The 13,916-nt window shown below is 42.4% G+C and overlaps 3 protein-coding genes across 6 annotated transcripts; 1 reads left to right on the forward strand and 2 right to left on the reverse strand.

Moving 5' to 3' along the window:
* The first annotated feature begins 976 nt into the window (after nucleotides 1-976).
* On the forward strand, nucleotides 977-3,523 carry LOC109161417 (pentatricopeptide repeat-containing protein At2g15630, mitochondrial). Its single transcript, XM_019309805.1, has one exon. It carries the CDS (start codon nucleotides 1,041-1,043, stop codon nucleotides 2,928-2,930), a length of 1,890 nt encoding a protein of 629 aa, XP_019165350.1. The 5' UTR covers nucleotides 977-1,040; the 3' UTR covers nucleotides 2,931-3,523.
* Nucleotides 3,524-3,710: 187 nt separating this feature from the next.
* On the reverse strand, nucleotides 3,711-4,492 carry LOC109161419. 2 transcript variants are annotated; one of them, XM_019309811.1, is made up of 2 exons: nucleotides 4,369-4,492; nucleotides 3,711-4,252 (listed from the first exon to the last, which is right to left on the reverse strand). In XM_019309811.1, the coding sequence occupies exon 2, from the start codon at nucleotides 4,244-4,246 to the stop codon at nucleotides 3,863-3,865; it is 384 nt and encodes a 127-aa protein (XP_019165356.1). In that variant the 5' UTR covers nucleotides 4,247-4,252; nucleotides 4,369-4,492; the 3' UTR covers nucleotides 3,711-3,862. The 2 variants fall into 2 exon arrangements, with proteins under 2 accessions (XP_019165356.1, XP_019165355.1); XM_019309810.1 differs by having other exon boundaries at nucleotides 3,711-4,264; nucleotides 4,369-4,487.
* A 1,534-nt stretch (nucleotides 4,493-6,026) lies between these two features.
* On the reverse strand, nucleotides 6,027-9,486 carry LOC109161418 (B3 domain-containing transcription factor VRN1-like). Of its 3 annotated transcripts, XM_019309806.1 has the most exons (6): nucleotides 9,155-9,486; nucleotides 8,010-8,775; nucleotides 7,729-7,928; nucleotides 7,214-7,578; nucleotides 7,132-7,150; nucleotides 6,909-7,052 (listed from the first exon to the last, which is right to left on the reverse strand). In XM_019309806.1, the coding sequence occupies exons 1-4, from the start codon at nucleotides 9,230-9,232 to the stop codon at nucleotides 7,288-7,290; spliced, it is 1,335 nt and encodes a 444-aa protein (XP_019165351.1). In that variant the 5' UTR covers nucleotides 9,233-9,486; the 3' UTR covers nucleotides 6,909-7,052; nucleotides 7,132-7,150; nucleotides 7,214-7,287. The 3 variants fall into 3 exon arrangements, with proteins under 3 accessions (XP_019165352.1, XP_019165351.1, XP_019165354.1); XM_019309807.1 differs by lacking the exons at nucleotides 6,909-7,052; nucleotides 7,132-7,150; nucleotides 7,214-7,578 and adding exons at nucleotides 6,027-6,585; nucleotides 6,691-6,824; XM_019309809.1 differs by lacking the exons at nucleotides 6,909-7,052; nucleotides 7,132-7,150 and having other exon boundaries at nucleotides 7,475-7,651.
* Nucleotides 9,487-13,916: the final 4,430 nt, after the last annotated feature.

Below are 13,916 nucleotides of genomic sequence, written 5' to 3' on the forward strand. Positions count from 1 at the left end.
AGATGTTAAGCATTATATATTTGAGTTCTTACTTTTAATTTCTCATGGTTAAAGGGTTAGTTCTATACATCAAACACAATGAAAAACTACTTTAATTCTTCTACCCGATTTCTCTTGCTTTTAGTGAGAGAAAACTATACATTCAACTATAGAGAGAGAGAGAGTAATGGAAGCATGTGGAAAGAAATTTGCAGTTCTGTTCTGTGCAAATGACTCAAGTACGTGAAGAAGATGTTGGGGGGGGGGGGGAGGGGGGGGGGTATTTTGGGGTTTTCCTGAGAATGCTGGCGGAGGAAGGGGATACATGGGCGGTGTTTCGCGTAGCTCGCGGCGAGTTCCCGGAGGACGACGAGATCAGAGAGTTCGACTGCTTCGTCATCACCGGCAGCTGCAATGACGCCCAGGAAGGAGAAGAAAGATTTAACTATGGAAATAACCTTTTTACCCATTAACTTAACGTCTATCTAACTCTTGGTTAACAAAAGGACGAATGATGGAACAATTTTGATAGTCAAAGGTTTATTTCGTTCAAATTAAAAGACGAGAACCAAATTTGGAAAATCACAATAGTTGGAATTAACATTGCAACACCTCATACATTGGAGTGCAATGACTTTGTTATAAAATGTTTGTATTAACTATGAATTCTTGAGTGCTATTGTTGATTGTCTTAATTATCTTGATTGTTACAGTAATGTTTCAAGTTTAACTAAAGATCGTGCAATTATTCAATTATACAGTTATATTTGAACATGTAAAATATACCATTGGACAATTGAGTACAACTATTTCAAGAACTACAATTTTTTTGTGTGTGTTATACTTAATAAAAATTTGTATAGAGTTATGAAGTAAATTAATTTTTATTAAAAATAATTTTCAAATTTATTGTTTTTTTTTTGGTTCAGTTTGTGTTCACAATTTTATCATTTTCAACTCTTCCGACCACACGGCATTACAAAACGTCAAACGCCTAGTGGGCATTGCAATTAGCAACCAACAAATTGCAGACCTCCCGCGTCCGCCTCGAGCCGTGGAAGATGAGAATCCGCCAAGCTATTCCAGTCAGAAAGCTCGATAGGCCTAAGCTTTTACAGGTTATCAGGCACTTCTCATCACGTAATCTTGTTACAACCGCGAAGCCCACAACCTCCCCTGCAATCACAGGCGAGGCTCTCCGGGACTGTGTGATTTCTTCTCAGTGGCAATTCATCAAACAGGTTTTGCCCGAACTTACGCCCACCTTGGTCTCCTCCACCCTCTCAAATCTCCGCTCATCCCCAGGCCACGTTCTCGAATTCATTCAAAAGCTCAGCCCCAAGTCTCTCGACATTGACTGCTACTGCATCGCCATTTCAATACTCTCTCGCCTTCCATCACCACATCAAGCAATACAGCTACTCAAGCAAGTAGTCAACTCTCGCACTGCGACGCAAAGAGAGATTTTTGATGGGTTAATGAGTGCTCGAGAGAAGTTGGAGATAAAGAGCACGATATCTCTGGATTTTCTAGTGCGGGTGCATTGTGAATTGAAGAAATGCGACGAGGCATTGAAGTGCTTCTACTTGATGATAGAGAAGAGGATTTTGCCCAAGATTGAGACTTGTAATGCATTATTGAGTTTGTTTTCCAATTTGAATAGGATTCAATCAGTGTGGGATGTGTTTGGTCAGATGTATAGGTTGGGGATTAATTCGAATCTCTGTACATTTAACATAATGATCAATGTGCTGTGTAAAGAAGGGAACTTGAGGAAGGCTAGGAAGTTTGTTGAACAGATGGAGGCTTTAGGATTCGAGCCAAATCTGATAACGTTTAATACTTTGATAAATGGGCATTGTCAGAGGGGTGATCTCAAAGGAGCAAGTAAACTTTTGGAGGCAATGGAAGCTAAAGGGGTTAAACCAGATTCATATACATACAATTCTCTGATCACTGGGTTGACAAAGGAGGGGAAGGTTGAGAAGGCTTCTGTTCTTATCAAGAAAATGGATGAATCTGGCATTGTCCCAACAGCCGTGACTTACAATACTATGATTAATGTATACTGCAATAAAGGGGATCTAGAAAGGGCATTTGCTAGTAAGGATGATATGGTTAGGAGGGGGATAATGCCTACTGCAACTACCTATAACTTGTTGATTCAAGGTTTGATTCTTGAAGGGAGGGTATCAGAAGCTGATGATTTAATGAAAGAGATGAGAGGGAAAGGGGTGGCTCCTGATGTTATTACATATAATACATTGATCAACGGCCATTCCAGGGCAGGGAATGCAAAAAAGGCTTTAAGTGTCCGTGATGAAATGTTGAGTGGAGGTATTGAACCTACACTTGTTACTTACACTTCACTTGTTTATGTCTTGGGCAAGAGGAATAGAATGGGGGAGGCAGATGATTTGTTTGCAAAGATGATACAGAGAGGAATTTTGCCGGATCTTATAATGTTCAATGCGTTGATCGATGGCCACTGTGCTAATGGAAATGTGGAGCGTGCAGTTTTTCTTTTGAAGGAGATGGATAGGATGAGTGTTATTCCTGATGAAGTTACCTACAATACTTTAATGCATAGGTATTGTAGGGAGGGTAAAGTTGAAGAAGCTTGTAAACTTCTTGATGAGATGAAAAGCTGGGGAATCAAACCTGATCACATCAGTTATAACACTCTAATCAGTGGGTACAGTAGGAGAGGCGATATGGAGGATGCATTTAGAGTACGAGATGTGATGCTAGGTTTAGGATTTAGCCCCACCCTTCTCACCTACAATGCACTTATACAAGGCTTATGCAAAACCAAGCAAGGTAATGCTGCTGAGGAACTTCTCAAAGAAATGGCTAGTAAAGGCATTACTCCTGATGACAATACATATCTTTCTTTAATTGAAGGGATTGGGGATGTTAATGTTTTCTTGGGGAAACAAGATCCATTATGAATATCTTACAGTTTACCTTTTATGAGAAGGCAAGCAAATATCTAATGTGAATGGTCATTGATGCCAAAATACCAAAGCCTCTATAGGTATTGCCTTCAGTGATTCTCACATCGGCTGCTTTTGCTATCTCTAAGCAAGATCCCTCGTGTATTTGAAATATGGGGTATACTATATCCAAAGGCAGTGGAGGTAAAGCAAGATGAAACACTACTCCACTTTAAAGAGCTTCACATTGGTGGCCCTTCAAATTAAGGCTATCCTGTTCTTGAATATTTAATGGCAAGGGTCCTTGTAAGACAGTACAGGGAACTCCAGCTTTGTTCAAGCACCAGAAGGAACACTGATCATCACATCATGTTTAAGTGAAGCTAAAGGACATATGCAGAATATAGGCAATGATATTTATCTTTCAGCATAAAGATGGTATCTTTTTAACAAAAGCCATTTGGTTATGCTAAGAAATTTCTTCTACAAATTGTATTGCATGACTTTGTCATCACCATGTTACACTGATTTCAAATATTCATATTATAATTCAGGGCAATGACATTCTCTATTCAATTTGAAGTTTGAGTATCCATAACTCTTAGAGTTAATTCCAGAAATAGTCTCTTGACTATTGACATTTATCAATTTTTATCCCCGACTTTCAATTGGACCATAAATTGTTCCAAATTTGCTGGGTTTATCTTAGAATTCTATGATGACCTCCTAAATCAGCTTGTTTTAATCAAGAAAAGCAGGTTATCTAACATTGTGTGGCTAAAAGTTTTGCAGGAGTAGATGAGAAAGAGAGGCAAAGATATCTTAGTTATATATATGTTGCCCCAACAGAACAAATATACAAGACAAAACATGGAACCAATTCAAAAGCACATTGACCTTGATTATTGAAAAAGAACTCTGAACCAACCACCAGACTTGCCATAACTTCATTCTTCAGATTCCTCCAGGTAAGCTTCAACTCGGAGGAGGACGAAACCGACAGCGACTCCAACAAGAACAAGGCCAGGGATTATGGCAGCAATCCTGAAAATCTCGGCGATGGCATTGCAGCTTGCAGAGAGAGCTCCACCGCCATTACCCTTGCCTCGTGGTCTCAGTGAGCTTACAATCTTTGCAAACGAGTGGTCAGCGCAAACAGGGACGCCTAATGCGGCAACATGGTTATGCGCCTTGAGGCCTTCAAATGAATTCAGCCCTCTAATGTACCTCACTTTGGTGCTTCTTCTCTGGGAAAACCTGTTGGTCTTTGCGGCGACAACCATCGCCGCGGGTGAAAGGGTAGCCGAGGCTGATGCTGCTGCCGTAGCCATTATTTTCTGCTCCAAAACCTGTATGAACAAGACAAGAATGTGAACAATTACTTGTACTGAAGAATTGCATATATGCCTAAAGAGAAGAGAAGAGAAGAGAAGAGTTTTTATGATTATGTTACCTGTTTGGGATGGCTTGTGGATTGCTCTAAGTTTGCCAAAGTAGAGAGATAATAAAAGAGTGAACATGGTACACTGGTGTGAGGAGAGTGTGAGAATGAAATCAATGAATGGATAAGGGGTTGATGAGGTGGTTGTCTGACTAGCTCACAGATACAAGTGGATTAGTAGATAAATTTTTACTTTAATTGTTGTCCAGGCAACAAGGAGTGGGGCAGGGGCTAAAACCATACGAAAGAGTATATCAATTTTTTTTAGTACATCTTACAATCGTTTAGGGTGTATTTGGTTCATAGATTTACACATTATAAATGAATCATAGTTAGTGTTTGGTTAATAACTTTTTAAAATCAAATATGAGATTTGATTACCCCTTCAATTAAAAATCTCATTCTTTAATTAAAAAAGCGTATCATTACATCTTATTGATAATCTAATTTTTAATTTTGGATTATTACTTTTAGATTTTTTGCTTTTTTTTTTTTTTTTTTTGTGTGTGTGTGTGTGTGTGTGCATATTGATGCTTTGGATGTCATTATATTAGGATCAATTACCTTGATTTTTTGTTTTTGTATTTTAAAAACATTTATTCTCATTTTAGGGTCATACACAACCAAACATAAATATTGGTAATCATTCAAATTTTATCCTACTACCAAACATGTAAAATAATTTTTACCAAAATTCATTACTATTACCAAGTATTTAATTCTCATTTCGATTCTGATTACCATGTGCAAACCAAACATGTAATTAAAACATGTTTCTGGGTGATGAGGAAATCATGCTCCTATGCTCAATAGGTAAATTGCAAGAATCGGACTTGTAATTACATTTAGGTAAACTGAAAGAGTATATCAAATTTGTAATTACGTTTCACCTACTCAACCAACCATTAATATTTTTTTATATGGTGTTGATTGACGATGGATACCGACAAAATTTTGTACAATTGTTGTTTAGTGTGAAAATTTGTAAAATTTATCACTAAATCATATTATTTAGTACATACAAATAATGTTTCCAACATTGACTTAGGTAGTACTTGATACAATTAAATATAATATGTCTAATTATGCTGAGTATTGTTGATATCATACAAAATTACATTTTTTAAAAACAACATAATAGAAATAATATGTGGTCACAAAATCCTATATATTTGTTTACTTATTTTTTTGGGAGGGAGGGGAGGGGTAACACAGCTAGTTTATATTTGTTTACTTGTTGATTGTAGTATGTGTTAGTTGATTTGATCAATTAATTGCATTAATTATTTGTACAAATATATCATTCCTAAATTTCTATTGTTTCTTTAAAGTGCTATGATCAAATAATTCAAACAAATATAGTAAATTGAACTAGATTCAATAATATAAGAACATCCACTCGCACATGGTTTCCTCCATAACAAAGGTAGTTTTTTATATAGAAGAAAGGAAAAAAAAATGAGAAACACTCCAATATGAAAGACAATGATCTTTTTTTTTTTTTTTTTTTTTTTTTTTCTTTTTTTTTTAAAAGATAATTATGATGATAAAGCCCCAAAAGGATAGTCGGTGGGTGAAACATCTCTAGTGCAGATTTTCTTAATCTAACAAAACTATCCATTTTCAAACTTATTTACTCGTTGTGTCGGAGCTTTTGATTTTTTGTTGGATGATTCAAAGTGCTCCTCTGCTCCAAATGATCTGGGGACTTTCTGCATCAAACACGTATCATATGATCATATCATTGTTCTAAAATGGGGAAAAAATGAATAGAACATGCACACACAAACCGAGTTCATTGTAATATATGTTATAAATTCGTTGCGTAAATGGTTGAGCTTACTAAATAAAGAGACTTGCAAACATTGCAACTTTTGAGATGGCTTACATATCCAGGATTCTTGGAACAGCAGCCCTGAAATGAAATGATGATGATGCTGTCTGAGGAGGGATCAATGGCTGCTGAACATGAACATCTCTCTCCAAGCCATTCACTTTGAAGATTCTTACAGAGAAAACCATAGCTCCATCATACCTGAACAACAGAAACTCATTTTCTTTCAGGGAGTTATCTCGATGGAAATCCTTCCAGCCTTGGTGCATAAACAGGCCGTCTTCATTTCTTTCCAACTTTACATGCCATGTTCCAGCTCCTGATGAGTCGCCCTTTAGCACTACACTTTCTTCATCTTCTTCAAGGTGCTTCTTAACAAAACATGGAGGGATTCTCTGCAAGATCAGAAGAAATCATGTCACATGGAAAAGTTTTACTTAAAAGAAAATGACAGGGAAACATACAGAGTCTGAAGAAATGGAGTAGATGCAGAAGATTACCAGAAAATCAGTAGTGAGGGGAGCTTTGACAAGCTGGAAGAAGGAAGGTCCCTCAGTTGTGAGTTCTTCACTTTCTTTCTTCTCCATTTTCTTGTATGAAAGACTTGGAAGAGAGACCATTTATGAGATGGAATCTAAAATGAAATAAATGGACCACCTCTAGTATGCATTTGTTTTATCTTTATCTTAGCTCGAAGCATCTTTGTATGCAAACGAAGTAAAAAGGTAAGAAGTTTAACATCTTATTCAATATAATGAACATCCAAAATAAATTCCCAAAATGAAGCATTTCCAAAAAGGGAGTATTTCCTACAATAGAAGTAGGAAAAACCCCAACCACACTTTCATAAAAGGTGTGCCAAATGTCAATTACATTCATAACCTTAAATGGAGCATCTTAATACATTTCAAAAACAATGCCATGGCATGGTCAAACTGTCCTAGATGTCTAGCTCTAAATTGCACTGATGATTTTCATACTGCAGAAAATATCAATCAGTTACTAAGCTTTGCAAAAGATTATCACCCAAATCCAATACCTGACTCACTATATCATTAAGGGCTTAATGATACCAAAATACTAGATATTGCTTAATCCTATACTTCAACCAAACTGATTTCATCACACCGATTTGCATTATCTAGCACAGCCCGAAATATGTGCACCTTGAACACAAGGTTATCATCCTGAAGGTACTTGATCAGCTCAAAACCACAAGCATCTCCTGCTGCTAAATTTTTCTCCCTAACAAATGCTGCCCATCCTTTGCTTAGAACGCAAGGCTTCTTAATCCATTTTATATTCCAACTATTCCCGTCAGAATCTTGAACTTCAACATTTTTTGGAATAATGGGAAGATGCTCCTTGGCAAATACAGGTGGCATGTGCTGCAGATTAAGATGAAATTACATGAACACATCAATGCCTATGTTAAACGTTGCTCTCATTAACAAGTATAGACTGCATAAAGCAAGGAACTTAACTCATTAACAGTAAATAATTTCTTTAGATTGTCAAATAAAGCAGAGAAGTCTTACCAGAATACAGCTGCTTGTTATGTTATATTCTTTCAAACTGACAGTAAAATAAGGATTGTTTGGTGCCAACATTTTTGCATCTCTACTTGCCCTTTCTTTTTCCTGGGCTGTAGCTTGTCTTTGCATAATATGCTTGGAAGAGCGTTTGCTAGAAACAGATCTCCGTTTCTTTTCTTGCTTTATATTTGATCCCTCGCTATCTGCAAGTAATGACAATAGCAGTCACTGAATGATGCAAACATGTTTCAGACACAACTTGAAAGCCTGAATAGTAAACAAACCGGTCTTGCAATTTGGAAAAATTGGAGACAATCTGTCAGCACTGTTTGATTTTCCATCATCACTGACCAGAGTGCCTTTTTTACCTGAAATTTGTTGGTTATTTGCATTCTCCACAATCAGGCCAGCAGAATCATTGTTATGTCTACTCTCACTGCCCAGAAGTGATTTGGCAAAGACTGGCTTATTAGAATAGCCATCATCAGGCACATTTTCTGCACCTGATATGCTCCCCTCCTCACCAAACATTTTCCCTTTGCCTCGCGTTCTATAGGAACTTTGAACATTTACCCATCTAGTGGCAGCTCTCTGTCTCTTGCATCCACTTCCAAGTCCAGACAAATCAGCCAAGTTCTCATGAACTTGATTACACTTCAGGTCATCCAATTGTTTGACAGTTCTGTTGCCATCATCACTACCACCACAATCAGAAATGCCAACACACTTTTCCTTTGTAAACTGCAGATCCTGACTGATATGAGTGGATCTTTCTGCATTAGCATTAGTACTAGGCAGGTCCCATATCTCAGTAGCAGTCATGTCAAACAAATGCACATCAAAACAGCAACTCTTTCTATATATGAAGAATAAAAAGTACCCAATTCCAATAGAGTAATACTCCATAAATTTTCGCCAACCATCAGTAAACAATACCCTTTTCCCAACCTTCTTCAAGCTCACACACCATTCATCACCAGTATGAACAGTAAGCTTAACCTCGCCAGAGAGACGATGTCCATATCTCTCCACAAATCCATCAGGTATCCTCTGCATGCATTAATAACACATTTAATTTAACCAGACAAAATAAAGACTCACCCCATCATATATATAACTGTTGGTTAAATTATGTTAGTGACCCCAACATGTAATCATCAGATGTTGTATTGATCTTCCCGAGCTACTTAGCTCGGCAGCCACCCCACTGAGCTAGCTACAGCATCCGAGGGTTAGTCTATTTTCTCCAACAATAACAATATATACTTAGTGTCTCGTTCAGTTTCTTATGCTCTACTCCAAAGGTTCAACCATGACAAAATGCAAAGATATTAACTACAAATAAGACTCCAATTTAAGCACAGTTTACAGGCGCAGTTTTAAATGATCGGAAACCTTAGGAATCGAGCTGAATACCGAGAGTACTTACAAGTTGAGGCTGATCGAAGACGGAAGGCGTAATAATCCGATAAAAACACGGACTAGAAGAGCAAGGGAGGGTTGGCATTGCTTCTGATCTCCCTCTAAAGTCTAAAATCTACCGGTGCTATGATCTGAGAATCAGGTATCCCCGGGACTGGGAGGTGGTTTCCGGCAGCGGAGTTGAGTGGTCTTCAGCTGAGGAGGTGCTTTGACAGAGAGATTAAGGCGAAGACTGGAAGCTTTAACAGAGAGAAAGCTTTGAGAACTCCATCGCTGGATTGAGCTAGCATTTCAAACCCGCCCAAATTTCCAGTGTCCCGTTACTCCGTTTTAATTTTCAATAGCATCTGGCGGATAAGATGGCACATTATGCCATTATGGTACTGAAACCATGTTTTTTTAGAATTGTACGGAAAATGTTGATTTCTATCCTATTGAATAGTATTTTTAATGTATGAAGAGTAATAATACATGTTGATAAGTTATATACCCCAGGTCCGTGCCATCGCTTACGATCGGGTCGGGGTCTCTCGGTTCGGGTCTTGGCTTACGGGTCGGGGTCAAAGGCGACGGGGCAAACCCGAGATGGGTCAAACCCGAGATGGGTCAAACCCGCCGCCTCGGTGGGCCTTTAAAAGGGCCCAAAGCCCTTTGAGGGGGGGATCTTTGGCCCATTTGGAGCGAGGATCTCTCGGCTCTCTCTCTCTATTCTCTCCCCCTTCTTCCCTTTCTCTAGAAATGCAGAGACAAACACACAAAACAGGAGTTTAATAAAAGAGGGATTTGAGCTATTTCTTGTGTTGTTTCTTGTTGTTTATACATATACATATTCATCCAGTACAAACACCCTGCTATACGGGGGAATTAGTACTATCAAATGGCGCCGTCCGTGGGGATCCGAGCAAAGAGCTCCGTTCCTATCATCAAAGCAAAAGCTACACAACGAGCTGCTGGCCTAGTAAGATTCTGGAAATGGAGTGCAAAATTGATTTGTTGATTGGTTCTGGAGCTAGGAGGATTTGAACCCAGGAACTCAAGCAACAAAACCAGCACTCTAACCTCTCCACCACTCTACTCATTCAGTAAGAGACTGTTTTCCGCCTGATCATCGACGTTTCTGCAAGATCATTTCCTTCAACAGCAGATCAGCGCAGATTGGTGGCGGATGGACTCTTCTTTGCCTCATGCAAAAAAGAGATGGGCAGATCTTGGAAGCCTGAGGAAGACCAGGTGTCCCATCCGTTCCACACAAACACCCTGCTATACGGGGGAATTAGTACTATCAAATGGCACCGCAAAAAGAGGCCATGCATGCCGTTCACTGGACGAGTAGGAACGAAGCAAATGAGTGCGAAGATGCACGCCGCTTCCATCACCGCTGCGACTGTCACGGGAGAATAGCTTCATCATATCATGCCGCTATCGTTGCCACCCATGCATCGCGGGACGAGAGTCTTCTGCTGTGGGGAACTTAGATCGCCGGCAAGGTGTTTCTAGAAACCACAGATAAGTCATCTTCTTCGTCCTCCGCCATTTCGTTTTTATTTTATTTTATTTAATTAAAACAAATGGCAGGGCAGGGCTCTATAGACGCCGTCATCGATTAGTTCGAACGACGGTGTAGCGCATGTCCAGTAGCTTTGGTTCCATGCAGCGCTCGGAGATTGGCACCAAGCTTCCTCATCAACCCACTTGAAATTATGAACTCTCAAAAGTAGGAGGGAAACAGACAGAGACGACCGGAGCTCTCCAACACCATTGCCGATAAACATCACCGCCCGCCGTTCTCGCCGGGGATCCTAGCTCCGCCGCGCCGTCTCTCTGTCGCAACTTTAGAACCGCCGACCACAGCCACCGCCACATCTCTTCGACGTTCGGTGATGATCAGGTCCATTCAGGGTGCGAAATAGATTTCTACGGTAGTCTCAAAGCTTGGATTTAGGGAATGGCAATGGCTTAATGTTGCATGCAATCCTATTGGGGGGTGTGTGGCGGTGAATTATGCAATCCAAGAAAGTGGATAGAGAAAGGCATGAGGAAGTGGTGTTAACATACATTAAAAAAGCAAATGCAAGACATGGTGGCCTTTGGAATGCGAAAAAAGGCTGAAATGCAGTATTGCATGCATCCTGATTTGTTACATACCGCGGTGGAATGTAGAGATCCAAGAAAGTGGAAATTAAGTAGCAAAGAAAATAGAAAGTGCGTGGTGCATGCACTTAGAAAAATTGTATTAGTCAGGTCCATAAATTAAAATGGGCCGTTACATTTTAGATACCAAGTTGTATGGGCCCAACTACAAACTGTATAGGTTATGGGCCTATACCTAGAAGTTGTAATAAGACTATTTGTAATAAGTCCGGTTAGGTTGGTATTTCCACCACCGGCACCCCAAGCCCGGTTAGGTTGGTATTCCCACCACCGGTACTTAGAGCCCGGTCAGGTCGGCCTCGCCACCACCGGCGCCCTCCGTCGCCACCACCGGCATTGTTAGGCCCGGGAAAAGCCCCGGCACCAAGCCCTACCACGTAGGCAAATTTGGGTCTCCGGACCAATCGGACGACGCTCCAACGAAGATCGAAGACGGGCTCCTCGCCCAACACACCTCTCCCTCGGTTCCGACCGATAGCGGTGTCCAAAGATCGAAGACGGGCGCCTTGCCCAACACTCCTCTCCCTCGGTCTCCACCGATAGGGGTGTGCCCTCGGGCTCTAGTAGCCTCAATTCTGCGGCTCTAATAGCCGACTGAACCTTGACCGGGCGAGGCAATCGACCGGTCATATCGCCGATTGGGGAGGTCGACACCGCGGCATATTCCCCGATCCGCCCGTTCCTCTCCAGCACTGCACTCACTCGTGCCCCGAGCGCGCACAGTGGGGGCTAAAGAGGGAGGGAGTGCCACAGGTCCCATGCTCGGGAACACCCCAAGCAGCGGGCCCTAGTGAAGTGTTTAGGCCCACACTCGGGGACCCCCCGATCGAGGCGGCCAAACAACAGTTGAAGCAAGCCCAAGTCGAAGAAAGGTTCCAAGGCCCACGAGTCGGGAACTACAGTCTGGGCCCAGGGTCGGGAATATCCCGTCTTAAACGGCCCACCCAGAGATCGAAGACCACGCCCTGAGTTGATCCGGCCAGTAATTTCACTGTCACACGCCCTTATACATAAGTGCGTCCGACAGTGGGGGGCTGGACAGGGTAGGGCGGCGGTCGATTGAGGAGCGGCCGGGTCAGATCGTCTGCTCGGATAACATACTGATATGTGGGTCGCCTGAGGCCATACGCCCGGTCGGCTTACTGGTATGTGGGTCGCTTGAGGCCATGCGCCCGGTCGGCCTAGAGCGGCCGGTTCAACCCGTCTGCCCAGGTAAGGCGATGCTGGCGTGGGGGTCGCCTGGAGGCTTTTAGCCCGGTCGTCCAACGCGCTTTTCCACCTCGAGCAGGTCGGCACTGCCACCTCCGACGAGAAGGGAAAGTGAGCCACGCGCCTTGTTAGACCGAGTAGGTTGGCGTTGCCGCCTCCGGTGTTTCTAAAGACCAGTTAGGTCGGCCTCGCCACCACTGGCACTCTATGACTGGTTAGGTCGGCATTATATTGCCACCACCGGGGCTATGAGTCCGGTTGTACCGGGTGATACCGCTTTTTAGCGATGCCGCTTTTCAGCGATGTATTCCGCTTCTTAGCGATGCCGCGTTTTAGCGATGATATTTCCGCTTTTTAGGCGATGCCGAGCGATGTGCTTGTTCCGCCTCTTAGCGATGCCGCGTTTTAGCGATGATATTTCCGCTTTTTAGGCGATGCCGAGCGATGTGCTCGTTCCGCCTCTTAGCGATGCCGCGTTTTAGCGATGTTGTTTCCGCTTTTTAGGCGATGCCGAGCGATATGCTTGTTCCGCCTCTTAGCGATGCCGCGTTTTAGCGATGATATTTCCGCTTTTAGGCGATGCCGCGCGATGTGCTTGTTCCGGCTCTTAGCGATGCCGCGTTTTAGCGATGTTGTTTCCGCTTTTAGGCGATGCCGTGCGATGTATTTACCCCGCTTCTTAGCGATGCTGCTTTTCAGCGATGTGTTTACCGCCTTTTGGCGATGCCGCTTTTAGCGATGTGTTTACCTTCTTTGTGCGATGTTTTACCGCTTTTTCAGCCATGTGTATGTACCGCTTGTTAGCGATGTCGTGCCCGATCGTCGACACGGTAGTTGTAGCTGGGTGCACTTACGTCGCGGACCCGGTCGAGTCATTTCCCGACCGCGGTGTCGTTTCCCGGTCGGAAACCCGTCGTATCCACTCCTTTGTGTTGACAATTCTCACACCCGCGAGAGTGGGGGGCTGCACTGGCCCGAGCAGCTCGTTTGCGTTTTAGTTTGCCCGATTAGCACATTCGTCGGTCGAAACGGTCGAATCGCGTTCGCTTCGCCCAAATAACGTTTCGCCCGAATGAATCCAGTCTCTCGGTCACAAGCGAATCTAACCCCATAGTTGGTTAGTAGATATCCAGATCGCAATCGAATCGACAACCCAGTCGTGCCCGGCAATCCAGTCGCGAGCCGGATGGGCTCGGCCTTTCGCAAGTTGCGTTGCGAGCTCGACCTAGTGGTCGGGCGCTCCCTTTTGGTCCACCGGACTATGTCTGGGCGTTGCACTCTTTTTTCCTTTGGCTAAAGTTTTTCCCACTGGGTTTTTTATTAGCCTAAGGTTTTTAACGAGGCAACCGGCATATGTCACGGACCGTGTGACCCGTTTTTTCCAGCCCGAACCCTTCTTCCTCGTTAGC

The sequence above is a fragment of the Ipomoea nil genome, unplaced genomic scaffold, assembly GCF_001879475.1.
Source record: "Ipomoea nil cultivar Tokyo-kokei standard unplaced genomic scaffold, Asagao_1.1 scaffold2922, whole genome shotgun sequence".
NCBI classification, from domain to species: domain Eukaryota; kingdom Viridiplantae; phylum Streptophyta; class Magnoliopsida; order Solanales; family Convolvulaceae; genus Ipomoea; species Ipomoea nil.